This window comes from Pholcus phalangioides, unplaced genomic scaffold (assembly GCF_987345545.1).
Source record: "Pholcus phalangioides strain wild (caught in Gottingen) unplaced genomic scaffold, Ppha-v1.0 ptg000039l_1, whole genome shotgun sequence".
In the NCBI taxonomy this organism is placed as follows: Eukaryota; Metazoa; Arthropoda; class Arachnida; order Araneae; family Pholcidae; genus Pholcus; species Pholcus phalangioides.
Window position 1 is genome coordinate 20,846,948 of NW_028301625.1, and position 18,209 is coordinate 20,865,156.

The 18,209-nt window shown below is 39.0% G+C and overlaps 1 protein-coding gene across 2 annotated transcripts in view; it reads left to right on the forward strand.

Moving 5' to 3' along the window:
- Positions 1-7,523: 7,523 nt before the first annotated feature.
- Positions 7,524-18,209, forward strand: part of Gli (carboxyl ester lipase-like protein Gli) — a 53,344-nt gene continuing 42,658 nt past the window's right edge. For both annotated transcript variants that reach the window (XM_089253799.1, XM_089253800.1), the window contains exons 1-2: positions 7,524-8,108; positions 16,683-16,829. In XM_089253799.1, coding sequence (XP_089109925.1) covers positions 7,644-8,108; positions 16,683-16,829 — 612 coding nt within the window. In that variant the 5' untranslated portion in view covers positions 7,524-7,643. The remainder of the gene's footprint in view (positions 8,109-16,682; positions 16,830-18,209) is intronic.

Sequence of the window (18,209 nt, forward strand, 5' to 3'; positions counted from 1 at the left end):
GTCTGATCGTTAGAAAAGCAGGATAGGGAACAGCGATTACCTATAGCGATAATCCTTAGCGATCTCTTAAAGATGGCAGATGAGGCAACCTAGGGTTTCACGGAGTCCTCGGTCAGCCTAGTGTTTCCAGTAGCTCCACTCTCGGCAGGGGCAGTCTTAATGTAAGTTTCTTTTCTTTCATTTCTTTCTGTTTGTTTCAGTCTTCGACGTTAATCTTGAATAAGAATTAAACAAAACCTATCGAATTTTGCTGCTCATAATCCCCAGATACAACCTTCGCTAGTGTGGGGAAAAAAACGCCATGTATAGTCCGCAGCGGTATATAACTTACATGAGAAAATTTCATTTGTCAATATAAAATCGCTCTCGAGGAGGGGGGGGGGTGTTTAACACGGTTTTGTAGAGAAAATGTCAATTTTTGTACTAGCATCTACCCCATCTATAAATATTTTAAAAAATATATGTTTTTGTAATTTTTAACGTAATTACAACTCTAATGAAACCTCTCTCAGAAAAAAAGTTTTAGATAAGATGCAGGGGGGTTTATCTCCCCACTAAAGCCGCTTCAAAGTTAAAACTCGTCATGCACCTTTGATACACACTAAGAAATTCATTTCTGACGTTTTGTTTTTATTTCAACATAATTTTTTTAAAAAACGTATAATCCACGGGTTATAAGCGGCAGAATAGGGTAGGTTAATTGGGACTTCCATGGAGATATGGAAATAAAGTAGTACCTCACATATCCAAAACGGATATGTGAGGGGGGCAGCGGCAAATCCATTTCGAATAAGAGAAATTTCGGATATGTATCTTTGTATATTTGAAATGAGGTTTTTTGAAGCTGATGAAATATAAAATTAAATGTATGTTACGGTAAGTGTGTGTGTGTTGAATCGGTTAAGCATATCGGTATAATGCATAATCAAAAATCCTCTAGGTAAGTTTGATAAATTTCGCAACCACTTTTACCGGCGTTTATGCACATAGGCGTGCGCAGAATTTTCTCACGGGAGGTTACGTTTTTTCCTGTAAAATAACATCAAAATCTCGGCTGGAGGGGGGGGGGGGGTTAGAACCCCAAACCCCACCCCTTGCGTACGCCAATGATTATGCATAATCCTTTTAGAACCTGCATGCACAAACGTGCGGTTGCTTCTTTTGCAGAGAGAAAAAACGACCCCCTTCCCAGTGCCGTCTTAACGCATGGGCCCACGCGGGCTTGACCACGACCTCCTATATAACCACGGTTATCTAGGTGGTCGTGGCTCGACCCGGGAGCCTAAAATTTTAATCTATTTGTCTCTGTGTTTCGCAAGTATATTCATAATCCTCTTGGAGACCAAATTTTCCGCCAACTGCAGTAGTTTAGATGTGTGTTCTTAAGCTTTTTTTATAACTGCTCTTCCAATTTTTAACCAAATTGCACACAATTTTTGTATATGACAACTGGCTACTTGACATATCTGAGCCATAGCCTCCACAAGGGTGGGGCTGACAGCACCTCGGACGATTCTCATATCATGTTTTGCTTTTTCACGCTATAAATTAACTATAGAAGGGCCCCATGGAAAGTCTGACCTGGGGCTCGCAGAAGATCCTTGCCTGGGGACTCTGCTCCGGGATGTGGGGGCCATATGAGCAGTTTAAAAAAATTAGACACCAATTTAGTATGCTTTTATTTTTAATTAATTTAACTTTTCAATTAATTTTTAACTAATTCATGCTTTATCTACTTGAAATAATTTATCGTTATGATTGCGGGAAATCTAATATATCGTGTAACAAAAAGAGGGAAAATATTTTTTTATTGTTAAAAAAATTATTTCAGGACAAAAAAAAATACCTATCGAAAATTATGATAAAATTTCAACTTTTAAAAAATTGCCCCAGCTTAGTCACGGGCTTGTCGGGGGGGGGAGAAGTGTACCAAACCCGAACTCGAAAAATTACGAATCCCAAAAGATAACCGCCAAACATGGCAGCTTTGCTAATATAAGTCACGTGTCTCACTCTGAGCCAAAGCATTACCTCTTAGAGGTACAGGCCATTGGACAAAATAATGTGCACACCTGTGCAAAAAACAACACTCGAGGGAACCTGTCGTATACGCCCGCCCTGTAGTGTAGAAGTGTTCCACTTAGTGGGTGATAATGTGCACACATCAGTCTAGTCGTAGCAGTGATAGTGTTCGGATGCGTTGTACATTGCAAAGCTGCATTAAGAGTCAGCTTTCAAGCGGCTTTGGTTTATTGATTGGGGCGTTAAAACTTCGTTATATGGCTGACCTCACAGATTTCGAAAAAGGCATGATTGTTGGAGCCCGTCTTAACAGTAGGCCACAGTAATGAAAACGGCCACCCTTGTTGGTGTCGGGAGAAATACTGTGTCGATGATAATGACAACCTATAGCAAACAGGGAAAGACATCATCTACCAAGCATAACAGTGGCCGAAATTCGAAGATGGCTGATAGACCCAGAAGGGTTTTGAAGCGGATTGTGTGGCCAGAAAGCACAAGATAACAGCATCCCAGATAACATCTGAACACACATCTACAGGAAGGTGTATCGACAAAAACTATCCGCCGTGAACTGCATGCAGCAGACATACAAGGTAGAGCAACTATTCCAAAATCATTGGTGACACCATGCAATGCCTTGAAACGACAAACATGGTGTCACGAACATAAGAATTGGACACAACAACAATGGGAGAACGTCATCTGGTCAGACGAATCGTTGTTCACATTATTCCAGACTAACGGACGTGTTTACGTTTGGAAAACGCCAGCACAAGCTTATGACGTTGATTGTGTCCTTCCTACTGCTAAGCATGGAGGGGGATCAGTGATGCTGTGGGGCGCGATGCCTCACCGTGATCTCGGCCCACTTGTTGTCCTGGATGGGTGGGTTAATGCAGCGGTTTATGTCAGTATTCTGGCCGACCATCTTCATCCAATCGTACAATATTTGTTCCCTGATTCTCGACCTGTGTTCCAAGAAGATAATTCGCCCTTTTACACTGCTGGAATTGTCGGAGATTGACTTGATTAACACCATGATGAACTGCAACACCTCGTGTGGCCCGCTCGGTCCCCTTAATATAATTGAAGCTTTGTGGGGTATTTTGTAGGCCAAAATGTGTAGTAGGTTTCAACCTCCAAAGACACGTTCTGAATTAGTGGCCTTTTTACAGGAGGAGTGGCTACATATCCCTGTGACTGTTGTGCATGACTTGTATTTGTCCATGCCATGACGGATACAAGCTGTAATTAATGAAAAAGGAGAGCCAACAGCCTATTAATAAAGATTTTGTCTCATTTCACAGGTGTACATATTATTTTGTCCAACCCCTGTACATTACTCCTATATCTCTAGGAGGTAATGGCCAGTCACTTGAAAGGTTCTCTTTATGCAGCTTTGCTCTGAGCACTCGGTCGGAAGAAATAGTCGATCGTGAATGGATTTGCTCCCTCTAATTCTATACCCCCTCTAAGGTCGCACTGGCCGACGTAACATTACGCAGGGCCGTATTGGCCTTAAATTAATTTTCTGTGGATTCTCGACTTCAAAGTGCGAATGAGGCTGAGTAACTATGGCTCCCACATCCTGCAAAAGTTGGCTGACCATATTTGCTCAAGAAAAATACGTGAAAATACGGGACATTGTCAATGATCGCCAAAACTAAAAGTTGCCAATCGAAAATGAAGCACTTCTTCAAATTGTAGTGAATTAAAAAAAAACATGGAAAAATATGAGTAATAAATATATTATTATTTGTAGTCGTAATTATCGTAATGTAATTTTTTAGTTGGGAAGATAATTTTAATCGTTGATTTGAAGAATAAAAGTCAAGTTGGCTTCATTGCAAATACGTGAAAAACCAGGACATTTTTGCAAAAAAGTCGGGACAACTGGGAAAACAGAAAAAAACGAGACTATCCCGGCAAATACGGGACGTATGGTCATTCTATACAAAGTCCCCAGGCTGGGATCTATAGTTAATTTATAATGTAAAAAAAATCTGCGTGAGAAACTCGCGCGATATAGAAATGAAACTTATCGATTGTTCAAGTCTCGGGGCTTTTCCGTTTAGCCTCGTTTAAGTCTGATGTGATGACTAGATTCCCTTCGCCTCGCATCTATCTTTTACTGGTCACAAGATACGAAGCGTAGGAACACACCCTCCTTCCCACTCTACTGTAACCCAATTTGCTTTCCTTCCAAACTGTGTGCATAGCCATTCTACCATCTAAGTCAGTGGTTCCCAACCTTTTTCAGTCCGCGAACCCCCAGCTGGCTCGGTTCCTTTCCGCGTACCCCCAACCCCGAATCCTCCGGACTCCCCCCCCCATTCTGTTTCACCCATTACAGTTTTCGGAAAACTTAAAATAAAAGGTACATGTTTAATATTAAATTAAATGGTCTATTTTTTCATTATTTAGCTTTTTTTATTTTCCAAGTAAGCAAACAAATTTTGGGAAAAAAAAATTATTTTTTTTTAACACAAACAACCAAATTTTTTTAACACAAAGTTTGGGAAAAAACTTAATGTGATGTTTGGGACTGTATTGAATTACAAAGTTTTGAAAAATTAAGCTCACAAAAGAGGATAAATACAAACTCAAATCTGGAGCGCGGTCAATTTGCTTCGTATATTTACGATTATTTTTTATGTAAGTATACAAAGAAAACGCCAGTTCAACAAGCTCAATGCTAACAAACGGCAACAAAAATATTATGGCTTTTCTAGAAAGTTCAACGTATTCGTCACCGCTGCAAGCCCGAAAACTGACTAAGTTCACCGTCCCGTCATTGAAGCGGATGTTCAGAGGGGTATCTGATGAGAGCTCCAGCGATTTATCTTTTTCTGGAATCGACAATCAAGCCGGTTGAAAATAGTCTTCTTTGAAAGGATTAGATATCCACCAATCACCCATTTCCGGCTCTGAAAAATATTTTTCAAACGAGGATTTTAATCCTTCCAACTGGCCAACTGTTAAATTAAGCTCGGCTTGTGACAAGAAATCGTGAAGTGTTTTAAACACTTCCTAAAAAAAGGGCTACCTCGTTCCGGAGTTCGAACAGCAACGTCAGGACTTAACCACGGGATGTCCATATCTTCCCACAACTAGGGCCGTCATAAGAGCATCATGGGGCCCCTGGGCCAAGTGGTTTTTCTGAGGCTCTACCAGGTACATTTTGACCATTGAATTCTTTTTCAACGTGATAATGATCAATTGCTTCAAATAAGTCTTAAACAGTCGTACGACCCCTTCAATAGGTGACAAATAAAAACTTTACTTCGAGTTCTCTTTCAAGTACTTAGAAATTAAAAGTAGCACAGAATATTGCGCAAAACGTCGGTACTTTCGTCGACTTGGATAGAAAAAAATTCACCTTTGACATGACTTATGATTGTGCTCTCAACATCGCCTGACATGTCCTGTATTCTTCGAGACATTTCATTATTTAATAGAGATAATAATAACTCATTATAAGAGCACTTCCCTCTTCAAACATGCATCTAACAGCATCTTTTCACCAATAGTCTGATTTTTTTTTCCTCGTCTCGCAATGCGATAGCTAATATAGTAGGAGGTTTCGGTAGCTTTGGCAGAATCACTCTTGGAAGATTCAAAATATGTTTTCACGTTTACAGGTGCGCGGTATTTCATTTCGGTGTTTCAGTCCGCTTCCTCACAGATCTAGTTTTTATAGCCACTGACCCATAGCGCAAATCGCGTGAATAGTATGTGCTTGGTAGAAAAGTTGACGCAGAAAATTGTGGGAATAATACGCACACGCCTCAATACAAACGCCCACAACAAAAGTTAAACACAACACGAATTAATTCTTCGCTTTTATGCACAGTCCCGCATGTGTCAACAATCAAATCTAAAACACAGAAGTAAAGTGAGCCGAGAGGAAGGAGTTCACGAATCCCGATCATAGGTTGGAGGCGGGAGGGGGGAAGGCTGACTGTTCCAGCGAACACAACCCCTCTGTTATAGAAGATTTTATTGATAGGGAAGGCCAATATATTACAACTGACAAAATTAGTAAAAACCTCTACCTACTTTTAAAAAATTATTTTTAATGTTTTTAATTATTCTGTTCTTTTTTTAGATGGATGGCTGCCATTACCATTTTGTTTTCGCGTACTCCCTAACGGCCTCTCGCGTACCCCCGGTTGGGAACCGCTGATCTAAGTGGACAGCCGCTGGGACTACGATTCTAGCGGCGTCACGGGGTAGGGAAAAGTAATACAATAAACTGTCTTTGTTTGACACAAACCGCAAAATGGTTCAGGCAACCTTTTTTAAGTAAGGGAAGGAAAGCTTACGTTATTTCCGTTCCTGTTACATTTTTGTCATTGAGGGGAAAAAAAGTAAGTGATTTCTGTTCTTCCGTTTCACTTTTTCTGACGTGGATCTAAAAACTCGCATCGTCCTCAAAGAAGTTTCACTTCAAAAGAACAAAAAAATTATGAAAATTGTCTTGTGCTCTGTCAGCCTCATCCTTGTGGGGGGCAATGGCCACGACCAGGATTTTTTGTTGGGGGGAGGCAGCAAAAGTGATTTTGGCACCCACTCCATTGTAAAATTCTATAATTTTGTAATAGTATTTTTGTGCCACAATGGTGGTCGGCTGAAGTTGGTTTTTTGTTATTCCCAACTTCGAAACGTGAATGCGAGCCGATCTCCCCGTTAAAAAGTCTCACCACAGAGAGCAAACAACCCTACAAATGTTAAATTATCACACTACACTCACAAGTTTAAGTATAGATAGCAGCACTAATTTATGTACCACACCATATACGCACTCACTGTTAGGTACTCACACTTCCGGCCCAACTAAATCGATAGTAAATTGCCCATCGCGATAGACCGGAGCTGTGCCAACACCTTCTGCAGCAGAAAGTCTCCGCGCGAAGCTCGTGACGTCACTGAAGTCGTCCATTTCACCTATAGTCATTGGATATACTGCAAAAAAAGAGGAAAGGATTTCGCGTACGTTGGACTGCTATATGTGATAGCTACAGGTGAAATGGACAACATCAGTTACGTCAAAGCTTTGCTGAATAATCTTTTCTTAATTGTAATTTTTTTTTTCATTCCGGAGAAAAACCAGATTTGCGCGAAAGAAAAGGAGAAATTCCGTGTTTTCTTTTTACTATCATTGGGCTAGACCTTCGAGATAAAGATTTTTACGAAAATCACCTCGAGACAGGTGGAAATGCATTGATTCGGTACAGTACATATAAATGCAAGGATTGTATTATTTTTCGAGATACGGAGTTTCTCGAGAAATAGTTTTCGAGAAAGAGGTGTGACTGTAACATGATTTTCAAAGCACATATTTTTCCACCAGTAAAATTACAAAACAATGTGTGTAACTTATTTCTAGTTTTCTGTTTGTGTATCTAGTAAGTACTTTAGTAGGGCGTGTCTTTATTAAATGGTCACACATGGTTGCTCGTTGTTGTTTTGAAAATCCGAACGCGGCGTTTGGCGCGCAGCGCATCGACAAGTGGCTGAGGTTAGCTATAAGTGCCCGTTGCAAGATGTGAAACAAGTGGTAAAACACGTGCGTTTTTGTTTACATTTTCCCAGGGTGGACTCTATTTCGATAAATAACTATGAAATTCTTTACTGGCGTGATTATTGTCTCTATATCTTTATTTGTATCATCTGTTAAAAGCCAGTATGGTCCCGGGAATTATCGAGACCGAAGTAGACAAAATTACGGAAGTAGAGACCATCCCTACCTGGTAAACAATGATCGTTATGCTCCATGGAATTCCGATCGTAGTAATATGAATTTCATTAATACTGGCATGAATTCGAGGTACAGTGATAGTCGTTGCAGGAGAACTTTCAAAGATCAGCACATGGAAGAATACTTGGGATCTGTCACTGTGGAAACACGTGTTGGTAATATTGAAGGTACTTACCTGTACTTGTGTGATGGGCCTGGCATTCCAGAACATTACAGACCAAAAAAAGACAATATTAACAGACAAAAAATCTATAGAAACCTCACCATGTTTCTTGGTATTCCATATGCAAAACCACCTACCCGTGAAAATGGTCTCAGATTTAAGGTGAGATTATTCTTGGGCTTGATTTGAATGCTTCTTACCAAATCAGTAATGCTCTAGCATGATAATTTCTATATCAATAATAAGAAAAAAGATAAGCACTTAGACTTGGACTCTATTTGTTATATGAGGAGCCCCCTATCAGTCCAGTGGTTAGGGAGCTAGCTTCTGACTGCGCAGATCTGGGTTTGAATCCAGGTTCGGGCATGGATGTCTACTAACACACTAACAAATTCCCTGGATAGATCATAAAGATCTCTTGGGAATACGTGGCGATCACAATTTTTTTTCAAAATTAAGTTTTCGACGGTTTCTGAATCTTTGAAATGAGCTCTGTCGGATTACGCAACAGGGTTTATTCAAACGGGAATATTTTTGGTAGAAACTACAATGTATATGTAGCCTATATATATAAAGTTAGTCGTTTCTATACCAAAAGGGATCATATCCACTTTGTTCATTCACTTCAGTATATTCAAAAGGGAACATAACGAAGTGGTTGTCCTATTGGCGTTAAAAGATTTTTTGGAATTGCATATTTTTCAGAAGCGCTTTCAGTTAATTTCCAATATAAGTTTTGTTGCTGAATTTTGAGACCACATCAAAACCGTGGTATGTCGCCCACACCATCCTCTTTGGCACAATTTTAAATGCTATTAGGTGTGTCTATCATTCCACCAATAATTCTAGCAAATAGCACCAAATCGGGGGTGGGGGTTTCAAATTTTTTTTCTTCTTGGGGTGTTAAGTTCTTTTCCCAAGTAACACTGTAATCTTAGCTTGAGGGGGGGTTAGACCCCCTCAAGCTAAGATTATATATCCTTTTGCATACGCTTATATCCTTTTGCAATGATTATATCCTTTTGCAATGATTATATCCTCCTGCTGTGATTATATCCTCCTTTGCATATGCCAATTGGGGACCCAGAGACTCCTCTATAACCTTTGGAAAAGCATCCACTCCATGAGGAAATTCATAAAACATACTCCCCCTAATTTGAATTTTGGTCTGGTAAAATTATTAAAATCTGGTAAAAGTGGACACTGGACTTGCTCAGCTGTATATTATATCATCAAGATGATATTTATTCTTTTACTTCAAAAATGTTTTGTTTGTATTGAATAGTAATTTGATGTTGGTATGAATCTCGCATTTATGTGATGAAAAAAAATCTTAATTATTTATGATAATGGCGTAACAAAGTGGATATCTGGCAGAGAAAAGTCTGGTACTAAGGACAAAACGGGAATATTGAATTGTTTTGCAAAAGTCAAATCCAAATCTTTTGGTTAAGCATTTAAAGTAAACCTTTCAATGAGCTCAAAAGTGTTATCAGATCTAATCCGGTATAAAAAGTATATTTCCCAAATAGCCGTAACAGTGGACATTTTAAAATTGGAAAAATTTCGGGACATGAAAAAAAACGTTTTTCACATAATTTTTTTTCAATATTTTATTGTCGGGTTTGTTCATCTATGGCACATATATAAAACGTGATTCCAAGTTTTATGGAAAAAAAAAATCCAGATTTGCACCAAGTCTCTTTGTTTAACACTTTTTGCAAGCTTTGACAGCCAGATTTTGAGGTTTTGCTACAAACAATGATTTTAAAAAAATAGATACCATCTGAAACAAATTAAGAAATGCCATGACAAAATTAAATGAACTAGAAAAAAATTGAAATTCTTAACAGGAGTGCTCTGAAATTCTGTAAAAAGAAATAAAGTCCTGAAGCATACACATGTACAAGCACTGATGTATCTCGATCAGAATGTCAGTTTCTCAAAATATTTGAAAAATGCAGAATTGATTGTGCACATAATAAATAGCAAATAATAGCAGTGTTGATTGTGCACATATAAATAGCATCAGTACAGTGCCATCTGTCGATTAAATTTTAACAGAAGTTAAAAAAAAGAAGGGGGGGGGGTTGAGCTTCAAAAAGTTTGGGAACCACTGCTTCGAGGTATAGTGATATTGTGAGGTTATGTGGTAGGTGAGACAACAATCATGTAATTAGAAATGTAATTTTACATACAAATATGTACATTAAATATTGGTTGATTAGGAAACACACACACAATAATTTTTTAAAAACTTTATTTTCGATTTCAATTTAAAAAAAAAAGTTTTCCTACGCATAATTAAAAAATTATTAAAATTTTTAAATTGCTCAAAAATATGTAAACCTACAAACAAACGTAATGCAATATTTATAACAGCTAATATGAGCTATTAGCTGATCGGTTTCACCGTCCATTGCACGGTTCCGTTCGGCATATATACGCTCTAGCGAAGGAAAATCTCTATCTCCTCTGTAGCTTAGTGGTCAGAGCACTCGTCCGGCAATCGAGGGACCCGGGTTCAACTCCCGGCAGAGATGAGTTTTTTCCTTCCTTAAAAAATTAACATCTCAAATAATAAATATCTTCACAACATCCAGTCTTCTGTATATCTTGTATAACACTTTAGTTCAACCAAAAAAAGTGAGCCGAGCTTCTTGTGTTAAAGCAGGGTAATTTTATTAATTTGCTTCTTGGCACAAAGTCAAGTAAACAAACTTCCAAGAGTCAGAATTACAGTGGCAGGTGAGTGATTGTGTGAATTAGCAAGAAATCGTCACCTTATAATGAAAACCTCATACATTGAAAATTCCCAACTTTACAGGAAAAGCAAAAAACGATGGGTTATCCCATTGAATAACATACAAAAAGGTTTTTTTCTCTAAGAAAATAGATCATTGCAGATATTTTTCCTAAAAAGCTGTTATAGGTGAGAAATCATGTTATATATATGTGTAGGATTTTTTTTCTCTCGATCTAAAACACTCAAAAAGTCATTTTCAAAAAAAAATTTGATGTATGGGGTTAATTATAAGGTAAGGTAACTGCACCATTTTGAACTCATTAAATGGTGACTAAAACATTCTTCAAACTGTAAGTAGGAAAAGAAAGTATGTTTTCAAATCATTATAAGGACTAAATTGCTGGTCTCTCATAATGCCCTGTTTCTGGTTTGGTATTTCTTAGTGCTACAAAGTTTCAAGAAAGCATTCTAGGGATAAAGAAATTTTCTTGTATTCCAGTGTTGAAAATTACATGTGGCATTCTGATTGAATGGAGTAATGGACAATATATTATCTGATTATCACATCAAAAATATTTTTCATATTTCAACTTATAATAAATATTATAACTATTACAAATTATGCTGAATTCAAGAACCAGGTATTTTTCACAGAAAATCGTGTGACTCATAAATCATCTGAATCTGGGTAGTATAAGTGGGGGAAGGTATGACTGGTAGGTATTCCCATTTTTATAAAACTGCCTCATTATTACACAAACACAATTATTGTACCTGCTGTACACCTACCTGCACAGGAAATCGGCCTGTTTATCTGGGAAACATTGAGTTTTACACTTCTGCTACCTTCATAAGTTATTGTTGATAGATTAGGTATATAGGTGTAAAGGACCCCAAAGCATTGTTCTGCAACAAGCTCTAAGCTCGCTAGCTCATAAATATCCTGGGCCGTGGTCTAACAGCCCAGAAGTTTCAATATACAGAATGGGCAAAAGTCCATAGAAACATTTAGAAATTGTAAAAACCGGAAAAATAACCAAAATAAAAATCAGTTAGCATGGTTATCATCGCTAGGTCACAGGAATTTTTTCAAGATGGGGAAAAAAAAAACCTCAGAAACAGCTGATTGGTGATGCTGACGTACACAAGTCAAAGAAATGTCTACACAAATAATGAACAGAATGCTTTCAAATCATTTATTACAGCAGTATGTGCTCCACGTGACCACCACCACACATTGCAGGTGAGTCACAAATCCAGCAAAGACAGAGTGGAGCAGGTCCGGATGAATACATGATACCTCTGGGAGGATTGCATCTTTCAGTTCTGACAGATTGGATGGACTGGATTGATAGTATACCCGGGATTTCAAATATCCCCATAGCCAGAAGTCTACTGGTATCAAATCTGGAGGCCGAGGAGGCCGTGGGAACCTGCAACGCCTGCTAATGATTTTGTCTTCCCCGAATGTCTGTATCATGAATGCCTTGACTGGAGTAGCAGTGTGACTAGTTGCTCCACTTGCATAAACGTGATGGTAGAAAGCGTATCTCTCTCACGCAAATGTTGCACGACCTTCTCGTGCAGAAGAGTTAAATAACGCTGCTCATTGACTGTAGCCATTTTCCACCCATTTACTGGGCACTGTGTTTCAAAGAAGGGTCCTTTGAATAAAAAACCTGTGAACCCACACTACATTGCACTTTTGGGGAATACAATGGTTTCTGCGTGTACTCACGTGGATTAGATGTCGCCCAGATGCGACAGTTATGGTTATTAACGTTTCCATGAAGCAAAAGAGCATCTGTCCACAAGATGTTAAAGACCAGGTGGGATTCTGTTCGATTTTGGAGAAAGCCCACCTCGCAAATGCTTCCCTCTGTATGGTATCTGCTGGTAAAAGTTCATAGCACGACTGCAATCTGTATGGGTACAGATCAAGGATTCCATGAAGAATATTGCGTACCGAGGATGGTGGTAAGCCCAAGTGTCTGGCAGTTTTACGAGTACTGCTGGTCCCTGCAGCTGATTTGGATGCTAACGCTTCCATTTCGACTGCAACATGCGGCGAACGTGCCTTCCTTAAACGTGGTTGTCCGGCTCTTATACGATCCTCCAGCATTCCAGTTTCCTCAAAGGGATCATTCAAGTATTACATCAGCATCGATGGGGGGGGGGGGGTTCCGATTTGATGACAATGGGGAGAGGGTTTGGATGATGTTTACGTCATCAGTCACCCGTTATGAAAATATGAAATATTCTTAATGGCATTTTACTCAGTGTGCCAAAAACGAGCAAAATCTTTTGCTAGTTTGTGGGCAGTTGAACTAACATTCTCTCTAATGATAAATCCCGTACAGAACCACTGCAGCGATCTCTAAATGTTTCACGAATCCTTCAAGTGCTCAGGAAATGTGTCCGGGCTGCTTAAGTGCTCTGGAAATGTGTCCAGGCCGCTTCATTGCTCTGGAATCGCAACGCATCGCTCAAGTGATTCGTAATTATGCCACGGATCACTTAAGTAATCTGGGAATGTTCCGCGGGTAACTTGAGTGATATAGAATCACACTGGGGGGGGCTGCTTAAGTGCTCTAAAATTGTGCCACACGTCACTCAAGGGATCTCTAAATGTGCCATGGGTCATTTAAGGGATCTGTAAATGTGCCGCTTAGTTCATTTTTACAAAATTGGGTTGGGGGGGGGGCAAGCCACATCAGATAAATTTCAGGGCCTCATTTGGTCCGCATGCAAAGGGTTTACCATATAATGGCTTAAAGGGTGGGTCGCAATGAATTTCTTAAAGAGAAATTTTGAGTTCTTACCTTTCAAATAGTATTAAAATTAATAGAAATCGATTATAATATCATATAAAGGTATTTTCTTTCGAAATTTTAATTTTAAAAAAAAAATGTTTTTTACATTAAAAAAACAATTTTTTTCGTCCTGGGGGGGGCACACGAACAGCCCCCTATGCCCCCTCCTGCATACGTTTCTGATCCCACTGATATGCGTTAAGAGACAGGGGGCAGTGCTGACTAAATTTTGCTGACGGGGGGGGGGGGGGGGTCAAAAGTGGCTAAAAATTTGCTGACGTAACACTTGAACGGCCCCAAACAGCTGAACAAGCTTTATGAGGCCTGTTGCTGTTAAAGGCCCTTTTCCAGTCCTCACATTCTTCTGAACTCTGAATTTGCGCAAGGCAATCGTCGCTGATGCCTGGTTCACGTAAAACAACTTCACCAACAAAGCTTCATCTTTCGCACTCAGCATCCTTGTTCACATACACGGTTTACAACGGTGAACTGGTTGTGGATTAGGAACGCAAGTTATAACCATCTCATTTGCATATTTCCACCAAAGTTGCTCTTACCATCACCATCTATCAGCTGTTTTTTGTTATTTTTTTCCTGTCTTAAAAAAATTCCTGTGACCTAGCGATGCTAACCCTGCAAACCATTTTTTATTTAAGTTATTTTTCTGGTTTTTTATGAATTTTTAAAGTTTCTACACAGACTTTTTGCCCACCCTGTATATTTTATTGAATGTCAGTTGCAAAAGTCTAAGAAAATGTTAAAATGTTTAGTATTTTAGGTGTTTTCCTACTTAACCATTTAAATGCCAAACTATCAACCAAGTTATTTTTTGTTCCAAAATTTGGGATTCTGGGTTCTTTTTTTACACGAAAATTCATAGATACATGTTTTATTTTCCTAAAAAGAAATATTTATTGGTAGCACTGGGGAACAAAATTTTAGTTGCAATTATTCAAGCACTTGATCTTACCTAATTTCAGTATTCATAATTCCTATGCTGATTTAAAATCTTAATTTAGTTTTTTCCCGTAAAAGATGTATATTTTTATAAAATACGATTGTTTTTTTCCTGAATTTATTTTTTCTGGCACTTTGCAGACGAGAATTCGCGCTTGTAACTCTTGCTTTTGTGGACTTTATTAGGGCAATCTTGTTTGATGCTTTAAAAGTAGTCCACCATCATATGTCTGTCCCAGTGGCCTTGATAGCGCTCTTCCATCGTCTTGAAATTTTGATGAAATCGCTCTCTCTGTTCATCACTTACAGCTCCAAGATTCTTGGGGAATTTATCATGTAGACATTGAATGAAGCTTTACACTCATGTTGCACCGAGCTCACAAAAAGACAACAGCATTCTAGTAACTAGAATCTCATAGTTATCTGCCTTTCTGTTACCATTAAAATGTTATATAACTGCCTTAAAAGACAACTGCACAAACTTCTCCTTTTCATTCAATTTCGTGACAAATTCATGATCACGCACAAGGGCACAAATTTGAGGTCCATCGAATACACCTGCTTTGATCTTCTTGAAAGACATAGCAAGAAAAGAAGAAACTATATATTGAAAACATTCAGTTCCTTGATGAACTGCTTCCATCAAGCCAAACTTGAGGTGAAGTGGAAGAAAAAAATCATATCTCTCGGCTGACAATTGGATCACTCACAATGTTTGGCATGCCTGCTTCCAGAGTTTTACAGATAGGTCACTCCTTCTGGGTCCAGTGTTTGTCTCGAGCGCGGCTGTCCCACATGCAAAAAAACCATGGAAATTTTGTGAATCCTTTCCGTTGGCCAAGTTAAATGTTAACCATTTTCAAGTCTACACAAATGATCCAGTTATGCTTGTTATATTTCAGTTAGTCAAAGACCATTTTAATGTTATCATGCGCTCCTTGCAAATGCACTAAATGGCCGACGGGTACCCCTCCATACACATTACCATTATGCAATGTGACACATTTACGACTGCACTTACTGCTCTTGTAACAGTACCTGTTATGAGCACGTGGAGGTTCAAGAATCTGTCTCAATTTGCGCTGTGCTTTTGATTTCTGTTAGCTGCAAAACAGTGGCCTTGTGTTGTGTAGCGAACGCTGCACGCAGCTCAATTTGCACTTAGCCAAACAGTATCATGGGGCCCTTGGGTAAACTGATTTCTGATTTTTCCAAGCCCCATTCCTACCTAGCTAAAAATGTCTGCCTACCGATTTGCATACTAACTGTCATAAATTGTAAACGGATCTAATTATCATGAGGGCTGTGTTGAGATACCTTAATTGCCTCGTGCTGTGTCCAAGAGACGCACGCATTGAGAGTAATAGATGATGGGAACTTGAAAATGTGCAAATCTTTGTGAGTAGGGGGAATCAACACCATGCATGGTTTCAGGGGTGATGCAATGATTGGGCGATGAATTCAAGAGCGTTATGTTATCGTTAATTGTTATTACTCATTTCAGCGCCCCTCTGGTATATAACTCACCATTAAAGTAACCCCAAAAACTCACTGCTGAGAGAGACTCGGACATCACTCTCCGCTACCATACGAAGGTTTTTAACAACTGGATCCTTGCATAAGTCGCCATCTGGTGGCAGCATCAGCAGTTGTGAGCTTGGCCTGAGTCTGGTCCGGCCGTCCATGTACGGTCCCTTTCAGTGTACACGAGCTCCAAGGAAAGATTGAGAGATTCTGTGCCTCTGTAGTCTAGTGGTCTAGGGCGTTCACCAGGAAAGTGAAAGAACGTGGGTTCGATTCCCCGCAGGGGCAGTTGAATTTTCTCTCTTTCCAAAATATATTTTCTCAACATCCAGCTGTTAAAAACCTTCGTATGGTAGCAGAGAGTGACGTCATCCTTGCACTTCTTTAACTCTTATTTCCGAGGTGGATAAAAAAAATTATTTTGATTAAGTTGAGGTCAAGCTGGCAAAGTTTCATATAATTTCATTATTATAAATCTGTTGACCGATATGGTTTTAACAATTTTAATTAAATAAAGTACCAATTTATATTTATTTTCAAGTTAGGTGAGTTACATGAAAAAATATAGGTTATACAGAGCAAGGTTATGTAGCATTTTGTGAATATGTGCCTGCATCTCCATGATTAAAACTTCAGTAAATACAATTGTTCATTTATTTCTTGATCAATTCCATTTTTCTTTATCTTTCATTACAGCCACCACAGTTCTATCCATCCTTCACAATAATACGTGCCTTAGAATATAAGAAAGCCTGCCCACAGCCACCTAAATACTATGGTGTATTTAAAGGAGTGAATGGAACTAGTGAAGATTGCCTTTATTTAAATATCTTTTCTCCATCAGTGAGTTTCATGTATTTCAGTATATTTTTAGTAATTTGTTCCAGAACTTGTGACAGATTCAGAAAATGACAGGTACTAAACTTGTCCATTAAGTCATTTTCCAGGTAATTATGTGTGAGTGGAAGAATTTTTCATAACTAAAAAGTCCTTGGAGGTGAATTGTTTTCTTGTGTGGGGGGGAGGGAGGGAAGAGGAAATTGCATGTCCTAAATTATGTGCCTAGACTTAATTCTCCTCAAAATGCAATGAGTTCCAAATTCATTGAATTCTGAAATTATCAGTACAGAGATCTGACTGCAATATAAATGTTTTTAAACTCACTTTATAACTCACTGTTATTTTTTGTGCTCTCTACTTGTCAGTCTAAACTATTTCTGTCACAAAAAATTTTCAGGTTAATGTTAAATTGAAATTTGTTTGGAAGAAATACTAAACACCTCTTCTTTGCATTATTATTATGAGTGTGCGTATGTCTATTTCGGATTGCAAAGTAACCCTAAGAACCTTTTGTGTGAGTGAAATAAAAAATTCCCACTTGCTTTTTTTTTTATTCTTATCTTTGTCTAAGAGACTATGGGCTTACATTGAAATAAATTTGTGGAGAAAAAGACCTAAACACATCAGTGTCACTAGTGCATTGCTTTCTACACCTGATTTTTAGAATTAGAAATCATACGAAATTGGAACATAAATCAATTATTACCCGTTACTTTGTTTCACATTATACACTGAAGAGCCAAAAAAACTGGTACACCTACCTAATATCGTGTAGGGCCCCCGCGAGCCCGCAGAAGTGCCACAACGCAACGTGGCATGGACTCGACTAATGTCTGAAGTAGTGCTGGAGGTAATGACACCATGAATCCTGCAGGGCTGTCCATAAATCCGTAAGAGTAAGAGGGGGTGGAGATCTCTTCTAAACAGCATGTTGCAAGGCATCCCAGATATGTTCAATAATGTTCATGTCTGGGGATTTAGGTGGCCAGCGGAAGTGTCTAAAGTCAGAAGAGTGTTCCTGGATCCACTTTGTAGCAATTCTGGACGTGTGGCGTGTCGCATTGTCCTGCTGAAATTGTCCAAGTCCGTCGCAATGCGCAATGGACATGAATGGGTGCAGGTGATCAGACAGGATGCTTACGTACCTGTCACCTGTCAGAGTCGTATCTAGACGTATCAGGGGTCCCATATCACGCCAACTGCACATGCCCCATACCATCACAGAGCCTCCACCAGCTTGAACAGTCCCCTGTTGACATGTAGGGTCCATGGATTCATGAGGTTGTCTCCTTACACATCCATCAGCTCGAAGCAATTGGAACCGAGACTCGTCAGACCAGGCAACGTGTTTCCAGTCCTCAACAGTCCAATGTCGGTGTTGTC